The sequence below is a fragment of the Ptychodera flava genome, chromosome 18 (assembly GCF_041260155.1).
Source record: "Ptychodera flava strain L36383 chromosome 18, AS_Pfla_20210202, whole genome shotgun sequence".
NCBI lineage: Eukaryota > Metazoa > Hemichordata > Enteropneusta > Ptychoderidae > Ptychodera > Ptychodera flava.
In genome coordinates, this window is record NC_091945.1 from 29,563,528 (window position 1) to 29,588,253 (window position 24,726).

At 37.3% G+C, this 24,726-nt stretch overlaps 1 protein-coding gene and 1 long non-coding RNA gene across 5 annotated transcripts; both read right to left on the reverse strand.

Moving 5' to 3' along the window:
* Nucleotides 1-6,049: 6,049 nt before the first annotated feature.
* Nucleotides 6,050-12,410, reverse strand: LOC139117331 (uncharacterized). Of its 2 annotated transcripts, none has more exons than XR_011548498.1 (3): nucleotides 12,317-12,410; nucleotides 10,638-10,747; nucleotides 6,050-7,243 (listed from the first exon to the last, which is right to left on the reverse strand). It is a non-coding gene; the product is annotated as an uncharacterized lncRNA (long non-coding RNA). The 2 variants fall into 2 exon arrangements; XR_011548499.1 differs by having other exon boundaries at nucleotides 10,638-10,743; nucleotides 12,317-12,406.
* A 4,798-nt stretch (nucleotides 12,411-17,208) lies between these two features.
* On the reverse strand, nucleotides 17,209-22,756 carry LOC139117332 (carbohydrate sulfotransferase 11-like). 3 transcript variants are annotated; one of them, XM_070680347.1, is made up of 5 exons: nucleotides 22,540-22,756; nucleotides 21,009-21,229; nucleotides 20,439-20,556; nucleotides 19,827-19,999; nucleotides 17,209-18,454 (listed from the first exon to the last, which is right to left on the reverse strand). In XM_070680347.1, exons 2-5 carry the CDS (start codon nucleotides 21,078-21,080, stop codon nucleotides 17,639-17,641), a joined length of 1,179 nt encoding a protein of 392 aa, XP_070536448.1. In that variant the 5' UTR covers nucleotides 21,081-21,229; nucleotides 22,540-22,756; the 3' UTR covers nucleotides 17,209-17,638. The 3 variants fall into 3 exon arrangements, with proteins under 3 accessions (XP_070536448.1, XP_070536450.1, XP_070536449.1); XM_070680349.1 differs by lacking the exon at nucleotides 21,009-21,229 and adding an exon at nucleotides 22,379-22,441 and having other exon boundaries at nucleotides 22,540-22,755; XM_070680348.1 differs by lacking the exon at nucleotides 21,009-21,229 and having other exon boundaries at nucleotides 22,540-22,754.
* Between the last annotated feature and the right edge of the window lie 1,970 nt (nucleotides 22,757-24,726).

The following is a 24,726-nucleotide window of genomic DNA, read 5'->3' on the forward strand; positions in this document are numbered from 1 at the left end:
CACCGGTATTGGACATACAGGTAAACGTTGAGTCGTAACAGGTTGGTTTCCACCATTTATCTTTTCAAATTCAGGATTCCGTTTACTTAAGTTTACTTTCAGAGGGTCAAAGAGACAATACACCTGTATCTTTCCTTCCTGTATCTTTCTTTCACTTAGAAATAAAATCGTCGATTTTCACTGAAACCAGCGTAAACTATAATATTTCCAAATGATTACATGCAAATGGTAAACCAGCTGACGTCGACCATTGGTTTAGATTTCTACACGTCAAAATCTGTCTCTGAAAGTGTGTTTTCGTGACAAGTTGTGCAAGCAGTTTCTCGACAAAATCGCTGGGATCGACATTCTGCACAAATGGCGCCAAATAAGCCTATCACCAATAATCCATTAAATTATACAGGAGGTAATATTGATTGCATAACTTTCCCGCATTGTTTGTCTCATTGCCTGAAATACCGTCAAGGACAGCGTGCTCACATTTGGTTTGAATTGGTCCATTCAAGAAATATTTAAACCTGAAAAACAAGAATGACAAAAGTAAATAAGGTCTGCAACTTAGGTACTGGAGGTCATCTTTAGGAACATACATATCAACTTCTATAGCAATAGGACAAGCAGATCCTATATACATAAGCAAATGTCAACAAAAATATTAAACGGATGAAAAACAAGACCCTGTTCCAAAATAGAGTTTATTTCTAAAACTTCGACGTTTCGATTCCACACAGGGAATCTTCATCAGGAATCTAAGAAACAACAAAATTTCAGTAAATATGGGACTCGTAAAAAAGAAAATGAGCAGCACTGGCGTAAAACCATTTAAAAACTATTCAAAATGAGTTGTTGGTTTATATAAGGAAATATAGCTAAAAATCAATCTGTACAGACGAGAAGAAAAAAGTTTTGAACTTACAAACAGAAGACGAGTGAACACTCAGTCTAAAAGTAGCGATGTTGACCGGCCGGATCGTACAAAGCCAATGACGCGAAATACAATGAAAGGGAGGGCTCCCTAGAACAAACAACTTACAGACATGAGGAAAGGACTCCCTAGCTGTAGGTGAAGCGGATGTGAAAACCTATAGGAACTGTACTATTTTTACCAGTCCTTTTTATTAATGCCGTTGGGTGACAGAGTACCAAGCTTATGAATGAAATGAAGTTCAAGCTGTTTTCTTATTTTATCTGCTTTTGAATACACTTTGCAAAGACTAGAGAAACGAAAATTATTGATGTTGTGCCCGGGTTCATGAAAGTGGTGGGCTACTAGAGTATGTTTATGAGTTCTGATACTGTATAAATGTTCATTAATTCTAGTACGGAGTTCACGTTTCGTTTCGCCTATGTATAATTTGTTACACTTATCACAGATAATGACGTAGATGATATTGCGTGTATTACATGTTACATGTCCGACAAGAGGTTGAGATTTTCCAGTGAGTTGGTTGGTTATGGAATTTTGTTTTGTTTTCAGCATGTGGGGACATGTTCTATACACTTGTTGCAGGGTGTACAATCACCTGGTTCTGTGTCGTTTTGTGTAGATATTTTAGCTGGGCTTTTACCAGCATTTTCTTTATGTTTGGTGGTTGTCGGAATGCTACAACAGGTGGTTTGTCAAATGTAACTTTTGCCTCTAGATGTGATTAAAGGATAGGCCAATGTTTGTTGATTAAGGAGGAGATACTAGGTAGTGACGGGTGGTACGTCAGCACAAATGGAATCCTCGCAGAGTGTGTCTATTTTTTGTGTACGTAATGAGTTTTTCCCGGGAATGATTTCTTGCATTGTTGATTGCAGTGACGATTGATGCTTGCTTGCAGTATCTATCTGTAAGATGTCTATGTAGGTTCTCAACGTCTTTATTGTATAGATCAGTGGATGAGCATATACGTCTATAGCGAAGGGCTTGACCTTGGGGAATTGATTTAAATATGTGACGAGGGTGACACGATGACGGCAAGAGGTAAGAGTGTTTGTCCGTTGGCTTGCTGTAAACCGTAGTGTGTATTTTATTTTCCCTCATCATCACCTTACTGTTCAAGAAGGAGATTTCGGTGTCGCTGTATTCAGTGGTGAATTTGAGTGATGGATCATGGATTGAATTACAATATTCGTGAAATTGAAGGAGTTCTTGTAGAGTTTTTAACCATATGAAACGTATATCGTCGATGAATCGTCTCCATTGCATGAGTTTAGTGGGATAATTAGCGAGTATTTGTTTTTCAAGTTTACCCATCGTTATGTTCGCATAGGATGGAGCGACTTTACTTCCCATTGCTGTGCCTTGTACTTGTAAAAATATTTGCCATCAAACTGAAAGTAATTTCTGGTGAGGATAAATTCTAACATTTCTGTGATAAGTTGTTGGTTGGACGGTGATACATTGTTGTCAGCAAGTGCTTCGCGTACGGCTTGAATTCCATAATCATGGGGAATGTTGATGTACAAGGATATTACATCCATTGTGACAAGGATGGAATTATCTGGCGCAATGATGTCCTGGCTGTCTTTTAGATGGTGGGTAGTGTCTTTCGAGTATGACGGCAAAGATTGGACAATAGGTTGAAGAACGTGGTCCACATATACTACTAGTGGTGATGCCAGGGTTTGGCATTGCGGAATTATCGGAAGGTCTGTACGGATTGATTTTTAGCTATATTTCCTTTTATAAACCAACAACTCAGTTTTTCGAATAGTTTTAAATGGTTTTACGCCAGTGCTGCTCATTTTCTTTTTTACTAGTCCCATATTTACTGTAATTTTGTTGTTTTTAGATTCCTGATGAAGATTCCCTGTGTGGAAACGAAACGTCGAAGTTTTAGAAATAAACTCTATTTTGGAACAGAGTCTTGTTTTTTCATCCGCTCAATACTACTCTTAAGACCAAGTTTCATTGCCACCTAGTACCTGTTACTGTAGTTGGACTGACACCAGTTCTAAAGACAAACTCAAAAAATTAGCCATTGAAGGCTTCACAAAAAGAAAAGGTTTGAAGAGTGGGGAAAAAATAAAGAGTGGAAAAAAATGTACCAGGTATCTGGTAAAAGTAATGCTACCTCATCGATCTTCTAGACCCTAACCCCTTCTGAAATGTTCCACCCCTTTGTTGCTCGTATTTACATAAGTCCAGATGGCAGGAAATGTATTTACAACTTTGGGATTTTTTAATTAATGCTATGAGTGCTATCATTCGAATGTAAACAGCACTTAAATTAGTTACAGATAGTGCCTTCCTTGGTGGGGGTGATTACGACATCTGGAATTATCCTGGATCCAAATTTCTCACCAGTTCTTGTGTGTCTTACATCGAAATGTTGCAAAAATTGATCCGCAATGAAAAAAATACTTCAGCTTTGTTTTCTGGATCACATTTTGCTACAAATCGATACCAAATATGACAAAATTATGTTCACAGCCTTCGAAACTGTCTCACAACATATCCTGGGTTGGTGTAGGTTATTTAAGGTCACAAACTGAGAAAATTACCTAAAATATAAAAATTTGGGGGTTTCCCAACACTTTGAGCAAACAATTTATCTAATTACATCCATCAGGAATTTTGTACCAAATTACAAAGCTATCAGGCAAGTAATTTTGAGAACAAGTTTCCTTGACCAAAAATGACAAAAGTGTCTTAAAAATACAAATTTGTATATTTCAGGACAACTTCCACATATCTAACTATTGTCTTCCCTGGACATCTGTACACAAAATATAAAAGATGTCTGTCCAGGGGCTTTAAAAGAAAAATAATTTTTACGATTTATTGACCAAAATGACAAAAATTGCCCCAAAACAGTCATTTTTCCAATTTTGTCGCAATTTCAACAAATTAGAAGGGTAACCCCCTTGCAAACATCCAACCCAAATTTAAGGGAAACTGGGCTGGCGGTTTCAGAGAAGAAGAATTATTTAACATCAGGAAAATAACCAAAAACTTCAGCAAAACTACAAAATTCAAGATATCTTCACAATATACATAACACTGTATAAGGTCTAGGCTAAGGTACTTGCATACTAATTTTCAAAGCAATCAAACTAGCGGTTCTTGAGTTATTGATTTTTGACCATTTTTACATTTTTTTAAGCTCATTTGCATAATTTGGGCACTGCAAACTTCATTGGAACAAAATCTCGTCTACAGCCCAGGATGCATCCACAGACCAAATACCGCGCTAAAAAAAGCAGCGGTTTGTGAGTTTTTGAAGTTGACGGACATACTAAACAAACATACATACATACATACATACATACATACATACATACATACATACATACATACATACATACATACATACATACATACATACATACATACATACATACATACATACATACATACATACATACATACATACATACATACATACATACATACATACATACATACATACATACATACATACATACATACATACATACAATACATACATACATACATACATACATACATACATACATACATACATACATACATACATACATACATACATACATACATACATACATACATACATACATACATACATACATACATACATACATACATACATACATACATACATACATACATACATACATACATACATACATACATACATACATACATACATACATACATACACACATACATACATACATACATACATACAGACACATACACACATACACACACACATACATACATACATACATACATACATACATACATACATACATACATACATACATACATACATACATACATACATACATACATACATACATACATACATACATACATACATACATACATACATACATACATACATACATACATACATACATACGCCACCGACTTCAGCTTATATGATAACCTCACATTGGTATAACCAAATGTGAGCTAATAAAACCACCTCAAATTATTTTTACTTACTGTCTGTAGGTGACCCAGGCTGGTTTAATAATGCCATGTCGTGGCATATTTATCGTCTTTGTGATGAAATGAAAACTCGCATACAATACTGCCTTTACGCTAGCCTTGTCCTCTTCTCATACGCCATCATGTTATTGCAATATATATATATATATATATATATATATATATATATATATATATATATATATTATATATATATATATATATATATATATATATTGCCATCATGTTATTGCAATATATATATATATATATATATATATATACATACATATACATACATATACATATATATATATATATATATATATATATATATATATATAAATATATATCACGTTACTTCAAGTACAAAGAAATAATATATGTTAATCACGTTTCATACATACTGCAATCTTCAGACAGAAGTGAGCTCCCATAAAAATGAAACAAAACTGAATGTGTTGTAAAAATATCCTCAGCCCTTCACAAAAGTTCTGATGCTCGTCAAAAAGAGGGTCAAGCTGGAATCGCCCCTTTTTTCAGCATTAATGTTGCGCTTGTATTCCCTCTGTCAGTTTATTTTTATTTTATTTTATTTTCATTCAGTCCATCATCAAACAGCAGAACGCCCAATTACAGACTGAGCTACCAATAACCCACCAAGGGATAATTTGACTCATTTCAAGGAAATGTGGAAGTTTTATGACGATGGCACTGCTTATTTGCATATTTATAAACCTCCTTATTAGGGAGCTTAATCTTCAAGTCGCTACATAAAGTGATGAAGCAGTGATATCGCAGCAGCGAAATAAATTTATCATTTCAATTTCAGCTTATTACTTATTTTGCATACTTGAAAACATTTTTCGATTGATACTACACATAATGAATTGCTCGTGATGTACATTATAGCAATTTTATGTCATGTCAATAACCCAGAGGAAAATGTCAATTTCAAGACAATTGCATCATATACAAAAGCACGGAGGCATTTTCAGTTCCTGTCTGGTTAATTTCTATCTTCCAACGATCGATCCGATAACAATAGTTCCCTGTTGACGAGACATAGATTCGAATATTTCTTCCGCATATGCACTGACAACACATGCATTTAGCGCTGAAAAAAGCACAACAACACTGCGCTTTCATTTGATCAGTACATTTGTATTACCAAGTATGAGAGTTAAAATCAAATAAAGTTACAAAATGCTGGTATTTTTGCCAAGGGCAAGAAAATGTGCATTCACAAATTTCAAAGATTATCAAAAAATAATAAGAGAAATGTTTAAAAATTTCTTGGTTTAACATTGTCTGGCAGGCACTATTCACTGGATGTGTTCAAGTTCGATGTTGATAACAATAACGCTTGTTGACAAGTAAGATGAGTTTGAATTTATGTCAAAGTGACACACAAATCATGATGTGTTCGTCTATAGATCATCAAAAACTCGCAAACATTCAAATACCTTATTTATTAATTATGCTTGATTGGATGTAAGATCATAGAAATTATGATTGAAAATAATGATCACATTTTAGATTTATTAACATTGAACCTTACAATGCTGTGATATATGTCTTCTTTACCTCTTCTAATGATGAAGTAAATTATGTATGGTTTATCTTTGTCTTCCCATGAAATTATGTCCAAGATTTGACCGGCTCTGCTTTCACCAATATGCAACAAAGACAATGATTTAATAGGGTATAAGGCAATGTCTTGGGTGAAAAGTGAATACGCATGGTCCCTAGCACCGAATGCCGCACAGTCCATACAGTATTTGATGTAATTTGATTGGTTGACATGATAATTGGAATCCATGTCGCTTGCACGCACTGAGACGGAATAGCGATATGAATGTGGAGGCGGCTTATCCAATATTGGCCTCATGAAACTGTATGTACCACGGTGTCCCTTTACGAAGGGTAAGCTTTGTTTTACACGGGCAGCATCAAATTCAACAGGCCTCCTGGTAGCTTTACCAATTAGCACCATCACAGTTAAACCACTGCACACCAGTTCACCGGTATTGGCGATTTGAAGTTCATGTCGTACGCAGTACGAAGACCTCCCGATGTGTTGAATGGAGCAGATGCCTTTCAGTTGTGTGTCACGTGATACTTTCCCATAAAGGGCTGGATACACAGCTATTTCCTTTGTCTTGACAACGATCAAATAATTTGGGTGTACGATAATCTTATTCGGATCACAGCCACGCGAAGTCATATTTCTTGTGTCTGCTCTTGGGTATAGGAACTCACGGTGTAGTCCACATCGTATCCCTATCACTCTCAATACTTGAAATAGGTAGGATGCCTTCCAGATGCTTAACGTGCCTATTTAAATGAAGTATAATCGTGAGTGATTCGTCATTTTTATGTAGTTACGCCTCGAAAGTGAAAGACTTAAACTTTGCTCAAACTTTCCTTCAGCAAACTTTCAACCATTCTCTTTCAAACTAAAAAAAATCAGGGGATCAGTGTGCAAAGTTACCCAATATTTACCAATATATACCTATATTTACCTATATTTACCAATATTTGACTTTAAACATGGCCGCCAGCCCTGTGTTATCTCTATAGGGAGAATAAAACTTTACTTACTCCGTACATTTTGAAAATGAGCCCCACAAAAAAGACGCAAGAGTTTCACAGTTCGGAGCAATATATCTTTAAGTAATGTCATTTGACTGCTAGTCATATGTAATACCATCATAATGGATAACTGTCCGATGGAACAGTAGAAATAGTAATTCTAAAAAATAGTGACAATGTCACTGGTCGCTCCCATATAGTTATCAAAACAAGCTAAAATCAAGCTAAAGATTTTTTATCACAAATAGAAACAATTCCCCCAATAAAATAAATTATACAAATTTCACCAGAATTTGATCAAATCTTACTGACGTCACCCGTAAAAACCTCTACCTAAGTTTCAACTCAATCGGACGTGTGGTTTCAGAGTTAAAAAAAATTTTTGATCAAAAATGAAAAAAATAGCCAAAAAATGCAAATATGCAAATTTCACCACGATTTGCCCAGATTTGAGAAAGGTCACTCCTATGCACTTCCATACCAAGTTTCAAATCAATCAGACTTGTGGTTTCAGAGAAGAAGATTTTTTGACAAAAAATGGGAGAAAATTACAAAAAAATTCATGAAAAATAGCAAGTCCAAGATACTGACCCAAGATGTGCACAATCATTTCAGGTCAGCCCAAAGTACTTACATGCTAATTTTTCATCTAATCTGCTCAGTGGCTATTGAGATTTTCAATAAAATGTAAACTTGTAAACATATATACATATGGCTATGGAGCTAACAAACGACCCAATGGTCGACAGAGCTCTGCTGTGTTATGAAGAGAGCAACGTTTTGTGACATATGTATTGATGAAGAAGGTTGAGATCTTTGATAGCTCATTTCAGGATGGCCTGACCTAAAATGGCAAAATTAGCTGCAAAAATACAAAATTGATGATTTCATCATAATTATGTATAAAATGTATACCAAATATCAAAGCTATCACATGAGTAACTTTTGAGAAACAAATATTTTGACCAAAAACGGCAAAAACTGACCCAAAAATACAAAAATTGAAGATTTCATCAAATTTCACTATATCACACTAAGAGAACCCCCAGGAACCTGTATACCAAATATCAAAGGCATCAGACAAGTAGTTTTTGAGAAACACATTTTTTGACCAAAAATGGCAAAAATTGCACCAAAATACAAAATTGCAGATTTCATCATATATTCTGTATATCATATTTAGTTTATCTGTAGGAACCTGTATACCAAATATCAAAGCTGTCAGACGAGCGGTTTTGATGAAATAAATTTTTGACCAAAAATGACAAAAAAATTCCTTAAAAATACAGATTTGCTTATTTCATCACAATTTGAACAAATCCAAGTTGGGCTATCCCTAGGGACCTGTATACCAAATATCAAAGCTGTCAGACGAGCGGTTTTGATGAAATAAATTTTTGACCAAAAATGACAAAAAAATTCCTTAAAAATACAGATTGGCTTATTTCATTACAATTTGAATAAATCCAAGTTGGGCTATCCCTAGGGACCTGTATACCAAATATCAAAGCTGTCAGACGAGCGGTTTTGATGAAATAAATTTTTGACCAAAATGACAAAAAAATTCCTTAAAAATACAGATTTGCTTATTTCATCACAATTTGAACAAATCCAAGTTGGGCTATCCCTAGGGACCTGTATACCAAATATCAAAGCTGTCAGACGAGCGGTTTTGATGAAATAAATTTTTGACCAAAAATGACAAAAAAATTCCTTAAAAATACAGATTTGCTTATTTCATTACAATTTGAACAAATCCAAGTTGGGCTATCCCTAGGGACCTGTATACCAAATATCAAAGCTGTCAGACGAGCGGTTTTGATGAAATAAATTTTTGACCAAAAATGACAAAAAATTCCTTAAAAATACAGATTTGCTTATTTCATCACAATTTGAACAAATCCAAGTTGGGCTATCCCTAGGGACCTGTATATTAAATATCAAAGCTGTCAGACAAGCGGTTTTGATGAAATAAATTTTTGACCAAAAATGACAAAAAAATTCCTTAAAAATACAGATTTGCATATTTCATCACAATTTGAACAAAGCCAAGTTGGGTTATCCCTAGGGACCTGTATACCAAATATCAAAGCTGTCTGACCAGCGGTTATGAAGAAGGAGATTTTTTACCAAAAACGCCTTTTTTGGCACTAATTTGCATATTTTTGGCAATGACAACTTCATTTGAACAAAATCTCATCTACAGCCCATCATCCATGTACACACCAAATATCAAGATGAAATGTGCAGCGGTTTTGGAGTTTTTGATGTTGACGGACAGACATACAGACATACAGACATACAGACATACAGACATACAGACATACAGACATTTTCCTAGCCTATAAGAATAGCTTCCATTGCCATATATACATATGGCTATGGGAGCTAAAAACTCATCAAACGGTTAGATACTATTGCGAGTAAAACAGTGTTACACTGTTTTTTTATGTTCTGCAAATTAAGATACAAACTACATGTGCTAGGTTTTACGATAACCCAGGCAGAAATGGTTTCATTATTGTATCGGAAAGCGGGCAACACCAACATTTTTCTTTCCCTTTTGACGACAATTGTTTTCCCTTTTTTCCGTTTTTTCCATAGTCCAAGATGAAAATCTGTATTGAGAAATGAGATTCCATTCTAAATTCTAAGCATAATTTTCAATGCATGATGACGAGGCGACAGTAACATCATTGCCTCTATGTTGGACTAGAATAAATTTGGCTCACTTGAACGACGTAGCTCGAAGCCGCCTTGATGCTGTCTGAATAGTTTAGAATCGATATGAATTCTGAAACTGAGTGAATGCCACTTTTCTCGAAGCAAGCTTGCTGAAGCATAATTTTCAATATATATGACACATACAGGGACCGTGCCTTGGCAGAGTATTTAAACTGTCAATCACCGTACTGTGATGTACATGAGTGACACAATCTGATTATAATCCACTCGAGATGTGTCAGTCTTTTTAGCAATCGTGTAGTAGCTTATAACCAACAACATAGTTTAATCAGATTGCTTAATCAGATTGGTTAATCTGATTTTTTGACACGAAAATGATGGCATTTGATAGAATTGGTCTCAATTATGCAAATGCACACTGATAAAGATGATTTCAAATGAAGTCACGTACCTGTTCGGTCGAAGTAGTCGTAAGCTAATTCACGAAATATGACAGTAACATCTTTACCATCCTCTGATAATTTGAAATCCATGGTTTAAATCATACAGCCTCGTAACTGTCTGGAACATAATGTCAATTCGCATACAGTCAAATTTTAAAAAGTAATACATGACTCACGTGGCACCTTCCTATTTTACTTTCTTGGATGAATACAACATGCCATGTTATGCATCTAATGTCATTTTTTCACGTCATATCGTATCATGTAATATCATGTCATTTCATGTTTGTTATGATACGTTATGTCATTATGTTTCGTTCTGCTATGTTACATATTATGTTATGTTATGTGTTATGTTTGTGAGAAAAACAGATACCGAATACTTGGAAAAATCATTTAAATGCAAAGAAAGTATGAGGCAACTTTGCTTCCTGTTTCTAGCAATGTTGTTGGATCAAGGACCACTTCGTATTACTGTCGATCGAATATTTGATCTCAACACACTACAGTTTAGTCATTAAAGTTTCTATTGCAGCACTACAACCTTCGTCACCAGAAAGGTCACGACATTGAGATCGGGTTATTCTGCTGACGAAGGTTGTAGTGCTGCAACCGAAAATTTCAGTGACGAAACTACAGTGTGTTGAGATCAAAAAAAGTTTAATTGACAGTAATCAGCTACCAACACATATGAATTTCCATGCAAAAATGACTTCTTAAAACAAAAAAAAATATCATGATAATAATCACACCAAGCATAGTAATGATTAGGGCATCAACTCAGACGCGTAATGATTTACTATCTACAGTAATAATTCTTTTATAGCCCTGTTTATGTAGGTGTCAAGCAATTACTTCTGGTAGGCCTAAGTGTATATGTTGAATCTCAGGTTTGTTACTTCGCCGCCTGTCTTCTATAGGCGACGAAGCCAACACCTAAACATCCCAAATATACGTGGGCATACATTGCACCACTGAAGTGCCCTACTTCACAATCGCTTGTGGATTTATCAACCTGGCAGACTGTGCGATAACCAGTGAGCTAGTTCCCCTGATGGTATCTCTTCGGAGAAAACGGTTGCGATGCGAAGCAGCACATAAAAACAGACATACTGTGTATCCACATTTTTGACCTAACATCTCAGCATTTTCTGACCTCATTTTAGACCTTTATGACCTTTGTAAATGGTCAAAAGTCATAGTATCATTATGGGGAGGGACTAGCATTTATACGGCTGGGGCACAAGCAAAGCCCATTGTAAATCTGTTGTCCCTGGCAAAGCCATGATTTGCTGAAACCATTTCTGGAAAAACTAAAATTTCGTTAAAAGAATACACGTTTGATTTCAACTGAATTTGGGTGGATGAAATCATAGTAGGTACACCTTGGTTACACTAAAATTTACTCTCGAAAGGCGGCACGTGTACTCGTATTGGTAAGTGATGCAAGTAACTCCCCCAAGGGGGAGGGCGGGTCTAGATCGTAAGGGACGCAAGTACTATCTGGAATAATTGTCCTGCCATCCTGGCCCTAACCATAGGAAGAGGTCAACGCATTCTGTGGTAATGTCGTTTACGACGTTTGGCCAACATGTACTCGATTCAGTAATCTTTCAGTAAATCCATCAACTTCATAGCGTTAACATTGCATCGAAACAGAGCAAAGTATTTCCATGTTGGTACTTACAGCAATTTCTGAAGAATATGGTGACGGTTCTCTGCAACGGGTCCGACTGCATTTGGACTCTCCTGCTCTCGGAATTTAGAACGGAAGTCGACCTTTGCACCTTGCCCGTTTTAATTGCCCTCTGTGCTCCAGTTGAAGCACGTGACTCGGATACCCAGCCAAAACTTCGAGGTACAGCACTACGATTATGCCTATCAATTGCATTGTCAACTGTCATCATAGTGTATGTATAGTCAGTAGCATCACAGCTGACGCTTGACCTGCAGACGGAAACCATACTATATATAAACAGTTTTGGAAACAATAATATCAGGTCTCTCCAAACCCGCCGCCCCACTCTACATTGTGCTTGTTCCACCTTGTAAAGTGTGGAAAGAGTGCCTGTCTTTAGGGGTCGCACCTGTATGGGCAAGGAGAGACCGTTTACAGGAAGACTCTGTAGCTAGTCGTTGATTGATCATCATTTGATAATCGTCTATGCTTCCGGTGTTTCTTTCACTAACAAAAAGGGGCTTTGAATGTTTCATCAACTTAGGTATGTAGCATAATGAGGTCATAGTAAAGAGTCATAATTCGGTTGTACTGGCTTAGCAGGGCATACCTGGTCACCCATTCCTGTCAAAAGTTCGCCTGTGGTAGGATATTCTCGCTTGATTAATGGACTGTTTCAAGCCAGATAGTGATCATATTTCATCAACGTCAAATCGAATCGTGACATCAAAACTGCTGTGGATTGAACATTATGGCATTTGCATTCAAATACAGTAAACCTAAAATTAGCAAAAGCTACAAATTTAAAACTTTAATTTGAGCAGCAGGGATTGTGCACACGCCGTAAGCAAAATTGATCTTTAATAAATCGAAAATCGGTCTTTGAATATACAACACACCCCCTATCAATTCTTCCATATTGCAATTGTAATCAACTCCCTTTCTTTTTTTCATCATATAACGGACACATCTGTCTGAAACCATACATTTTTTCTGAATTATTCAGAAAATCTACTGTTTAATAAAAGAATGTTTACCAATCAAAACTAAGAAAGCAACTGGTTCACGTTTCACATTTCAAAGCACAGACTAACGGCCCGGCCGGATATTATCTCAGCATGGTCTCGAAGAGCATGTTATTGGTCAGCGATTCATGTCTGAGCAATCAGCAAGAGGCCAGGGTATTTCCTTCAACCACTGTTAGTCTCCATCTGTCAATTATCTCAAGGCGCAAAGATCATAAAACAGCCGATAATTACCTGTTCGAGGGAATTGAAGTCACTGAAACTCGTGTCTTTAATGAGGACGTGTGAAGTGGTCACTTTCTTTCCAATTCAGAGTAGTATTTTGAGAAACAATTGAAGAGTCTTCTCACTGTCCTCAGGAAGTTTTAAGGCCTCCACTAAGTGCCCCATCTTTTCCGTTCCCCAACCAATTTTTTGCCATGTTCCCCTCCCCCGTTTTTTGTTCTGCGTATTAAAGTGTGGCGAGGATACGATTAATGTCGTGGTCGCACTTCAACGGGCGTAGAAAGAATACGGATAGCATGGCTCTACAGTCAGTGCTGAGATAATCAACATGATTATCCTCCGGGTCTTGCCTACTAGCTGTAGTAAATAGGTGATTTCCAGTGTTTCGTCCATCGACATTATGACAGAGCAGATTCATATACATTTAATCTTCAATGCTACTAGCTCTGGAAATCATCTATGACCCCTTACTTTCAAAAATCGCCTGAGGATAGATATTCTTGGTCGATAAATCAATTACGGATTAACTGAAAAATATTTGACATTTGCATTCACGTGGAATGCGCGTCAACTTAATGAATGCAATTAATTAAAGACTGACTTTTCAAAATCAAGTATTGTACGTACACAACCAAGAAACATTGACTTGAGAGTTTAAAATTGTTATCGTATCCTTTTTATTCATTAGGAGGCAGAAGCCTTTCTCCGAAACATCTCGTTACTCTGAATATGTAAATCGACTGTTTCGTCAAGGAATATGATGGTAAGATATTAGTAAAATCACTTTGTAACCTAAGTTACTTTTCAGAGGAAAACACACTAATGGGTGCTTTTATGACGACTAGTTTGTAGAGTCTTCAACACAGACGTCTTGACTGTATGCATGTGATCTGAACATTCATTGTAGACAACTGCTTTGTGCTGGGACATTTATTCCAATTTAAAAACATCACATTAGGCCAAAAAAAAATGTTAGGTTTGTTTCTGGTCATTGACATATGGCAAAAATGATGCGGTGATGCGGGGTTTTTTTTAATTTTTTTTTTATTTTTGGTGGAATTTGATACATTTCCCCTTTTTTCCATAGGGGCAAATGAAAAACAGGAAAAAAGAGTTGACGCGCATTGAAGTGATGCGCGCGCTGACCAGAAACAAATCAATTTTTTTGGCCTTATAAATCTCTATTTAGATGGGGTTAACACTAAGTCTTGCGTATTTTAGCATTTTTATCATAAACCAAAATAATAGCCGATACATGGAGTACATTGAAAGGGATTGTACAAACCTTGAGCTACAATTATTGAGATTTTCCAATACATGTTTATGGCATTTATATTACCTTTTCATTTATAAATGACATTTTTATATTCTTTGGATTTTGTAAACATTACTGTAAATAAAGCGGTTCAAACTATCGCTCAGAATGTCTGTTTGAATTTCCCGACTTTTATCACAATCACTTTTTAAGGGAATTACTATATTGCATTGGCAAGTATTGGTTGCGTCGAGATTCCGAAGATATCCCACGTAGTTGCCTACTTCAACCGATCTGCATAACAACATTAACCCATTTCTTGCGATGGTTTGGTCAAAGCCCATCTCGCAGAATTTCCGACGTTCGATCTCTCAGACGTCCGTTTTCTGCATTTGGCGCTTTAAAGTGATGACAATACCCCAGTAGGACAACAAAGACACACAAGTTGATATAATATAATAGCAATAACCCCTTCGCAGTCGGGTATACACTCGATTTTGGTACAATGCGCTCCACATAGCACTCACCTATCGGCTCGTGCTATATGTTTCGCATCGTACCAAAATCTCGTGTATACCCTCCTGCGGCGGGGGTTATTGCTTAAATTTAATGCGAATTCCAAACAACATCTATGTACCAAATTTGAGGGTTCTCTGCAACGGGTCCGACTGCACGCTTGTTCATTCAGCTATCAAGCTCTCCGAATTTAGAACGAAAGTCGACCTTTGCACATTGCCCGCTCTGCCCTCTATAGTCAAGTAGAATCAAGTTCTCCGACGGGAAGCCCCTAGTCTCGGTTTACCCAGACTGCAGTGGGGCTCTACTTCCGCCCGCCCACACAGAAGTAGAGCCCCACTGCAGTCTGGGTAAACCGAGACTAGGAAGCCCCCTGATTAGTTCAACAGGCTATGCTTACATTTAGGACCCATTTGTGAGATTTTGGAAATCACTATTTTTCATCTGTTTCATCATTTCTTTCAATGCAATAATCGCAGCGAGGAGGAATATTTCTTGTTCGCTGCCTGCATTATATTGCGACTCGGCTGTCAATTGCATTGTTAACTGTCAACATAGTGTATGTTAAATTAAAATCGACGAAGTGGCGTAATAGCGAAATAAAGGACTGGTCAGAAATTACCTGGGAGGGCGAGTTTTCTTTTTTTTTCCAAAATGACTCTGCGCGTAAAATGGCAACCCTTAAAAGGGTTTACAAGAAGAAGGTGGCCCTCTTCTAGTTCCATCCGAAACAAATAATGATCCCCCGTCAACATCAATAACATTTTATTTGACAAGAAATCGAGATCAAAGGTAATCCTGTTCATGTGACATTTTGGCAGAAAACTTTGCCTGCACAATTATCACTGTCCACCAAAAATCAGACCTCTAGCTCTATAGGCTAGCCTATAATTATATATATATATATATATATATATATATATATATTATATATATATATATATATATATATATATATATATATATATATATATATATATATAATTAATGGAGTACAGGACGATATGAGGGTCAAAGGTAACCGGCAACCGCTAAATTTAGTCATGCATTTTCGTCCATACCTGTCATTGTTCAATAGACACCAGCCCTCTCGGACTATGTATAGGATAATATATAGCCATAGCTTTGGTGCAGAGGTTTAGGGCAGGTCAAAGGTCATAGAAAATTCTGAAAACACTTTTAAAATCATCTCAAAATTTACATGGCTTAAAACATCCCCCCTCTACTGTCTAAGTTGGGTCCGCAAGAGAAAGGGGGTATTATTGATATTGACTGTGACACGTAGGGGAGGGTCACTGTTTGTTGTGAATGAAAATTGGGGAGAGTCACTTTTTTTCTTACCAACTCTTTTGAAGGGTCACTATTTTACGTTCAGCGTCATTTTGAAAAATACCGACCCTTCCTCCCTAAATTTCTCCCCCTTCTCTTACCCACACATAGGCGCTGTAGGAACAGGAAAATGGGAGCGATTGGCGCGAGTAATACATCGAATCGGCTGTCTGTTTGCTGTTTTTCGGATTTATTTCATTCTATATATTTCTGTTTCTTTATTTCTTTAATAATTTATGAAGTTATTTTTCAGTTTCTTTATTTCTTCATTTCGCTATTTCAAGACTTTGTCGATTATACTGTGCTCCTCCTAGTATTTCCCACTTGTTAGTAAATTCACGAATTTGGTTCGAAAACAGTTAGTAAGCACAAATTATATAATCCTGACCCCCCCCCCCACACACACACACACACACAAAAACACACATCAACCCCGCAATTTTCAACAAGTCTTTTGATACACAATGGTAGGATTTTAAAGTGATAAAGATGATAAATGTATTCATGATAGAACACTTAGGAAAATCAGATAGACAAAAGGAAATGAAAAATTCCTTTATATTTTTCGTACATACAGTATGCTTTTTATTTACCCTGAAAACTCAAGCTTTGATACGCATATTCTAAAGATCCATTGCATCACAGTACATTGAGTGTCACGAATGCTAAAATTTACATTTCTTCCTTACGGATGGATATTCTCACCTCAATAAAGTGTGCCATTTCGGTAAACCGGCCGTTGAATGTTATTGATCAATTTTTATCACACAACATAACAACGTGACTTTCAATTAAAAGTAATACAAATTATAACACTCTCTTCGTTCTAGATGCGTTCACATGTATCCAAAACGTATAAAACTTGCTGCACTTCCTGCCACCCTTCAGTGTGGCCCAAGTATGTTGATCTTTGCATACCGTATGTACAGATACGCTAATCGAAATCTGCCATATCGAAAAGTTTGACAAGAACTAATTCTGCTAAGTTTTTATATCTTGCAATGTCAGATAGTCTGGAAAGTCATAACCAAAAAGTTGGAAATCCCACATGTAAATTTTATATAATCCTGAAATCTGTTCAGGATTTAGTTGATTGAAATAATGAGCAATTGTGCCCTTGCCAGAACTGTCCGTTGCTATTGGATCAGACTGGGGAAATGTGACATTTACTCCCATTTGCTTCAAAATAAAGTCGGAATCCTCTTTCTGAGTTTCTAGATGCCCGATGAAATCATACTTCACTTCACAGGGACAACAGGTGCGATACATGGGCTTAATATGTGGATCGAGTTTGTCTATTCCTTCGTCGTTTACGCTTACTTGTATAATATAATCTACAAAGTTAGAAAATGTCAGATTTGCTGGCCTCGTTCCCGTCTCACCCTCTATCATCTTTAAGTGCCGTTCAATGAAATCCATATCGGGGTCGTGGACTATTTTGTCGGCGAAGCACGACACAAGACGAGAGAACGGATGGCGAACAAACATGAATCGCGTTGTGTAGTCTTTCAGGATGGCATCCCTCTCTCCTGGCTTGTTGCACATATTCAAACGTTTGTAATAATTGCCGATGCGTTCCCGGAAGTTAGGGGTTACATCGACGACGAATCCCAGGAATGTTCTAAGCCAGTTTGAACTGCCGACTTTGAAAATTTCGCAAAATAGAGTTTTGTGCGCCTCATCAACCAATGTCCGTCCATAGGCGTTCATACGACATTCCTTGCCGGCTGTGTACTCTTTACATCCATCCAACACCAAATCCTTCCGCTTCCTGAAAATTTCCTCTCTGGACACGTTCTAGAAGGACGAGATTTGAAAATGTATCACTATATCAAAGCGATGAAATCTACTTTTGTGTTCATGATTTTAAGAACTTATTTCTTTACGGAATATGGACATCAAAATCACTGTTGTGTAACGAAGAGAATAATCCGTTTCAAGCTACGTATTAAAATACTTTTTTCACAACCATGCAGGTGAGAAATGGCGACTTTTCTGCTTGGTCGCTTCTGGGTTAAAGCGCCCTCTAGAGTGACCGTGAACAGTAAGAACTTGCGAAAGTTTAAATATCGCTATTTCTATACTTGATCACAATGAGATTGATCATTCATGTTGCAAATTTCGCCTGCGGGGACGGAAAAACATATTGACAGACTAAACACTAATGATCAATTTGGCTATCACACTATGGCAGGTTCGGCTGTCAATGTAGTGGCGGAAGCGAGCAACGGCAACTCGCTCGCTCGATGTTCCACCATGAAACCGAAAGGAGGCGCCAGAAGTCTTCCCCTTTAGCTCCATGATTGACCAGACTTTAACTGCTTTTGTAATTGGAACTTCATCGGAAAAGTGATCATGTTTCTCCTGAAGTAAAGATAACTCCTTCATCGAACTTTAATTGACCTAAAAATACACAACAGCCGTGACAGAGCAGCAAGATCAGTCCTACATTTTGAAAATAATCATACCAATGAAAGAAGTAATCTTTAACCACGGTGCCCATGTGAACTGACAGCAACGCATACATATACCTTGGGGCCCTCATCTTGGGTCCATGAGTGGTAGGTTGATCCCAGGGAATCCAGAAATATGGTTGTTGTTGTTGTTGTTGTTATTGTGTATGTTTATGTGAGTCGTGTTGTTGCTGTTGTTGACCAATGAAAATCAACAAACATAACTATTGTGCTTTTGTTGTTTCAAAAATAATGTAGATCTCATAAGAAACACTACAAGGACGCCATCATTATTTGACCCAATGCAATTCTCTTCAAATGTACACTCTCTACATATGTGTAAGTGAAGGTAGAGAGTGTACGTTGAAATAAAAAAATTCAATTAACAGTAATTTAGCAGATTTGCCTGAAAAGATATACGGCAGTGTTGGCAACAAGGCAATTTACTATGACATACATGTGTATGTCAATTTGTGGTTGTCATATGATCCAATAAGGCTGTCGGATAGCCATATTGTAATGAATTATATGTCGGAAATGATTCGATTCAAAATCGGTACAAGCACATTTTACATTAACAGTAAGATAAAATATGGTTTTACAGAAGGAGAAAAATACCGGAGAACACTTCAAAAATGTACACTGACGGAAGAAGAGCTGAAGAAATTACATGTTTCCGATAAACCATGATTAATATGCAAAAAGATTCCACTTACATATACATGACTATTTGGCTGTTTTGCTGGTCCCTTCTTTTCTTGGTCCGTGCCATCGCTATGGAAACGTGCGACAGGTTGCTCGTGTCTTGAATCAATTTGAACATCTAGGGTAGTGTCTAGTAACTGTTGTATGCTCTTGAAATCGCCAAGATTTTGTCTGATAGACACACCTGAAATTCATAACAGTGGTTGTTTGATGGTGATTCCTCACTTCATTGTTTCTCATGAATTATATTTATGATGACAATTTCAGTGTGGTTCCTAATAGCACTTATCCGTAGATAAAGTCACAAATGGCTTCCGTTGGCTTGAAGGTGTCTATGGAAAACGATCTGCTGCAAAATGTCTACTATTGAATAGTGGATCTTTTATCCTATTCATCTGTAACACGATACGTATCAATCAATCAATCGATCAATCAATCGACAAATCTTTGTTATCAGAATGTGGACAATTAGCGTTGTATACGTATTAAGCCAAACCAACGACTTCTGTAACTTTTGTTCTAACTTCAACACTCGCACCGTACACAAAGCTGGTCAGATGTCGCCGTCGATGAAGAAACGAGTAACTTTCGACTTATCGTTACATTCGATGCCGAAATCTTACCTCCTATGTGGCTGTTGATACGGACGAGGATCAAATAGAGAGCTTGAACTGACAAAACCAATATGATGAACATCGAACGTCTCCGGAATCTACGTGACATGATATCATATGATGGCAGCTATGTCAAAATGAAAGTATATGCTGTTAGATACGATGTTTGAACAGGGAAATTTGAGTATTGCTTTATTTTCATTGAGGTAAAACGCGTCTCGACTCGGACTCTGAAACTTTTACAATTTCTGATCTACCACATGTGGGGTTCATTTCAAAGCTCTTTGTGTAATAAATTTTTTAACTGTCTTAGTTTTTCGAAAATCGAAAATTTTATTTTTCTCAATGAGTTAACACGGGGTTGGCGGCCATTTTGAATTTCAGATATCGGTAAATCTTGGGTAATTTGTTTCTCTAGTACACAGTCCCTCCACCAAACTTGTGGAGGGACCGTGTCTAGTACCAAACTTTGCACAGTGATTCCTAATTTTATTCGTGATTTTGAAAGAGGAGAGTAGAAAGATTGCTTGAGGAAAGTTTGAGCAAAAGTTTGTCTTTCATTTTCAAGGTGCATACTACCTTTAGATCAGAAATGTACAACAGGTCGGTATGATCGTCTGCGCCACTTTGTCTGCTGATCAAAGTCATCATGGACAATAACAAAGGATCGCATGTGTAGCCTAAAAAGAATTAATCAAATCCATATTCCACCCCATTCTGCGGCTTTCTAATGCTTTTCTCGTGCCAAATAACCTCTTTCTGAAAGTGGCCGCCATTAAGAGGGTCGATCTAGTCCAAAACTGGTGATGTCATAGGGCAAAAAATGAGGAAACATACGATGAGAAACAAGATCAAATCTGTGATAGCATAATGGGCTGCATTGGACAAATTTGGCCTACGATTGCTATGTATACCTATGTTACTGCGGCTAATCAGTGTGACTAACGTAAATCTTCTTGGTAAAAGTTACCACAGCTGAGCTCGAACAATTGCTCAAATAATTAACCGATAGACACAGAAACTGTCATTTTATTTGTTTTGAAATTTATTCCAAGGTCCTCTAAAAGTTATTTACAAAAATAGTTTGTCACAAAGACACTATGCCAATGAACTCTATCTTGAATTAGACTTCACTGAGAAGGATAACAATTTTTCGCTTCAAATGCTTATAAAGTGTAAAAATCACGCATTTGGCATTTCAAGGTATAGTGGAACAACATACTACTTTTAGCATATCATTACACATGTAACTAATTTCATGAGGTTATCTGTGTCGAACTGCATGACTGATGCGAATGGATGGAATTGCTTTTCCTATTGTTATACAAATATAGGGCCCTCTGCTCATTCCATGACGCATGACAGCCCCGAGGCAATATAAACGTTTGTAGGGAAGTATATATGTTGATTTGCTTCCTTCGGTACATTCTTCCCGTCCATTTATATTTCAATATTTACTTTACTACTTGCACACCCCGTGCATTTCTCTTAATTGCCATACCAACTGGCAGCAGATATTTTCAGCCCATCGCTACCTTTGAGTACGGTCACGCCACGTGGGGTAGTGACCGAGCTTTGAGCGACACTGCCACTGTGCGTTTACTTACAATCAAAACTTTGGCAATCGAAACTTCAATTGTTTACCTTCGGAAACGTCAAGCAAATCGTGAATTTGAACTATCTTTGATAATTTCTGAAATTTCCCCAAGGTTAAACCATGGAGGTAGTAGTGCTACCTCCATGGTTAAACCTTGAACAAGTCCCATGACAGCCGTGTTTTGACTAGCCCTCAGCAACACCGCATTTTACCGGAAAGAAGGAAAGCAGGCGACGCCTGCCATCATGAGCGAAGCTCACGCCGAGAACTGCCGATGCGGATAAAAATGTTTTCTGAGTAAAACAAGTATGTCCCTGCGGTCGATCACTTTAGAAACCACCTCGCTTCGTACCTAATTTGATGAAGGAAGTCTGTGTCGATAGTGGCATATAACGGCCGATGGGCATGTGTATGCCTGCAGGAGATAACGAGATGAGTATAAGATTATTAATACAATGGGTGAATCGGCGATTGCGAGGGGAGGGAGTTTGTAAACTGGTAGTTGTTACATACCTAAAATCCAGCATATGTTGTTTCCGATCCCTTGGGGTACCTACTATGTGTTCGCAACGCACTTGACCATGAGGTACTGAGTGCAAGCATGTCCCTTTCCACTGGTTATTCAGCTCTGCTTGACGCTATATCATGAAAAACAAGACAAACAAAATGACAAAAACCAGATAATATACCACGGTCACTTCACGAATTGATCGTGCATTGTCGAAGTTACGTCACGTGACTCGGACACTTTATTAAAGAAATAACAAAAGGTATACATGTTTTTCAATGGTTGGCTCAAGTCAGAATTAGCATATGAATAGCTTGTCGATTATCTCCTGGTCGCGGAGGACATAGACATAGACAGTAGAGAAACGAGGAGGCTATTATAAGTTCAATGTTCGAAAGTTGCGTAACGTAGGGACCGTGGGTGCAGCCATAGAGCTAGAAATGGAGCTCCGTGGTGCACCATACTTCACTAAAGAAATTTCGAAATTCACGAGTTTTGAGGTAGTGAAAACAAGCCGTCGCTAATATAATTCATTCACTCATTCATAGACCCCATGAGAACAGTCATTTCTAAGGCAGATCTTAATGAACTGAAGTCGTGCATCCTGTGCAGTAATTGGTAATGACAACATATTAGCCGAATTGGCACTATGCCACATGCTGCATAACATTTCCATGCAATTTCGTCTTGTTAAAGAGGTCAAGGCATGGTTGTAAGACAGCGTCATAAACAGTCCAAAAGCATGCAATAATTCCAGTTCTACAGTCTTACTCCATGTGTCCCATATCATCTGATAAATATAGATGGTCATCAGCAGTCATTGTCATTGCTAGATTTCAAAGTTTGTAATTCTGTTACACAAGTCATTGTCATCTGCACGTAGTCATTCATTCATTCATTCATTCATTCATTCATTCATTCATTCATTCATTCATTCATTCATTCATTCATTCATTCATTCATTCATTCATTCATTCATTCATTGGTCAATAACAGGACAAGTTGATCTGTTGTGAAAATACTGAACACAATGCAGTTGGAATCTTTACATCCCTTTTCCCCCACAGTGACAGTGTAGTGATGCTAAAACTATGTGTTGTCAAGAATTAGATTGATCATTGCTTTCAGGTCTTTTTGTCGAACTGTTGTCAATGCTGCAGAGGTTGCCTCTTGGCTGTAGTCCCTGCAGATTTCTGCCATCATATTATAGCCAATCATGATGAACGGACAGTCGGGGTCATCTGGTGTACTTTCAGTCGCTCACCATTATCTTCTTGTGTCAAGTTCAATGTCACCTTTGTCCCAACCATTGTAAGGAGGAATGTCTGTTCCGTTCACTACTTTAATGTTCAATTTTGTAGCCACTTCCACTACTGTCGCAAGATGGCGGTGACGTTCATTATTCAAGATGGCTCTGTCAAATTTCTCACAATAAGGGAGATGTCATAACTCTCTCGAAAGAAATTGTACTTTGGAATACAGAAGCTGAAATGATGTACGACAGCAAACCATGTGCGTAGAGATGGAACTGAAGACTTTATTGTCCACCAGGTGGACCAGGACCCGGGCTTCACAGCACTAGGCCTTGGTCAACGGCCGCACCCTGGAGCACCAAATCATGAGCGTCTGAACATGGAAAAATCTTTGATCTCCAATCTATTTTGCATCCGAATAAAAACAATACTCTTTTATAAGATTACAGTTCTTGATAACACAAAACGTCTATCGTTTAAAATCCAAGCTGTCCGAAAATTTACAAATACACAATTATAGTGACGTCATGATACCTCACATCTAATGCCAGAACAATAAGTGGATCTGCCTGATATTAGTAAATATTGCCAGTATATGTCTCTGATGTGCATTTCGACATAGACAGTTTCTCTACTGTCTATGTTTTTAATAAAAAGGTAATTACTTCTCAATTCCTAAAAGTTAGAAGAAGGTTTCAATATTCATCGGAAACTTGCAATTGTTGGCGGGAAAATATGAAAAAGTGAAATACATCAAAATCTGCAAAAAGCAATGGCGGTAATTTTGTTGACCCACCTCTAGCATGAAGTCGAGAAATACGAGTTCTTTGTCCAAAATTATATGTTTCCCGGATCATGGTTTGACATGGGGTTTTTCTCGACAAAGAAGTGGCCGCACTCCTTGATAATATGACACCTCTATGCTCGACGAACTGTGCT

Excerpts from the sequence above, each read along its gene's own strand:
- LOC139117332 (XM_070680347.1), bottom strand. The coding sequence starts at position 21,080 with ATGATGACTTTGATCAGCAGACAAAGTGGCGCAGACGATCATACCGAC. Across the intron at positions 20,557-21,008 it reads TGTACATTTCTGATCTAAAG|CTGCCATCATATGATATCAT; the intron begins GTAGTATGCACC and ends ATTTTGACATAG. Across the intron at positions 20,000-20,438 it reads TATCAACAGCCACATAGGAG|GTGTGTCTATCAGACAAAAT; the intron begins GTAAGATTTCGG and ends TATGAATTTCAG.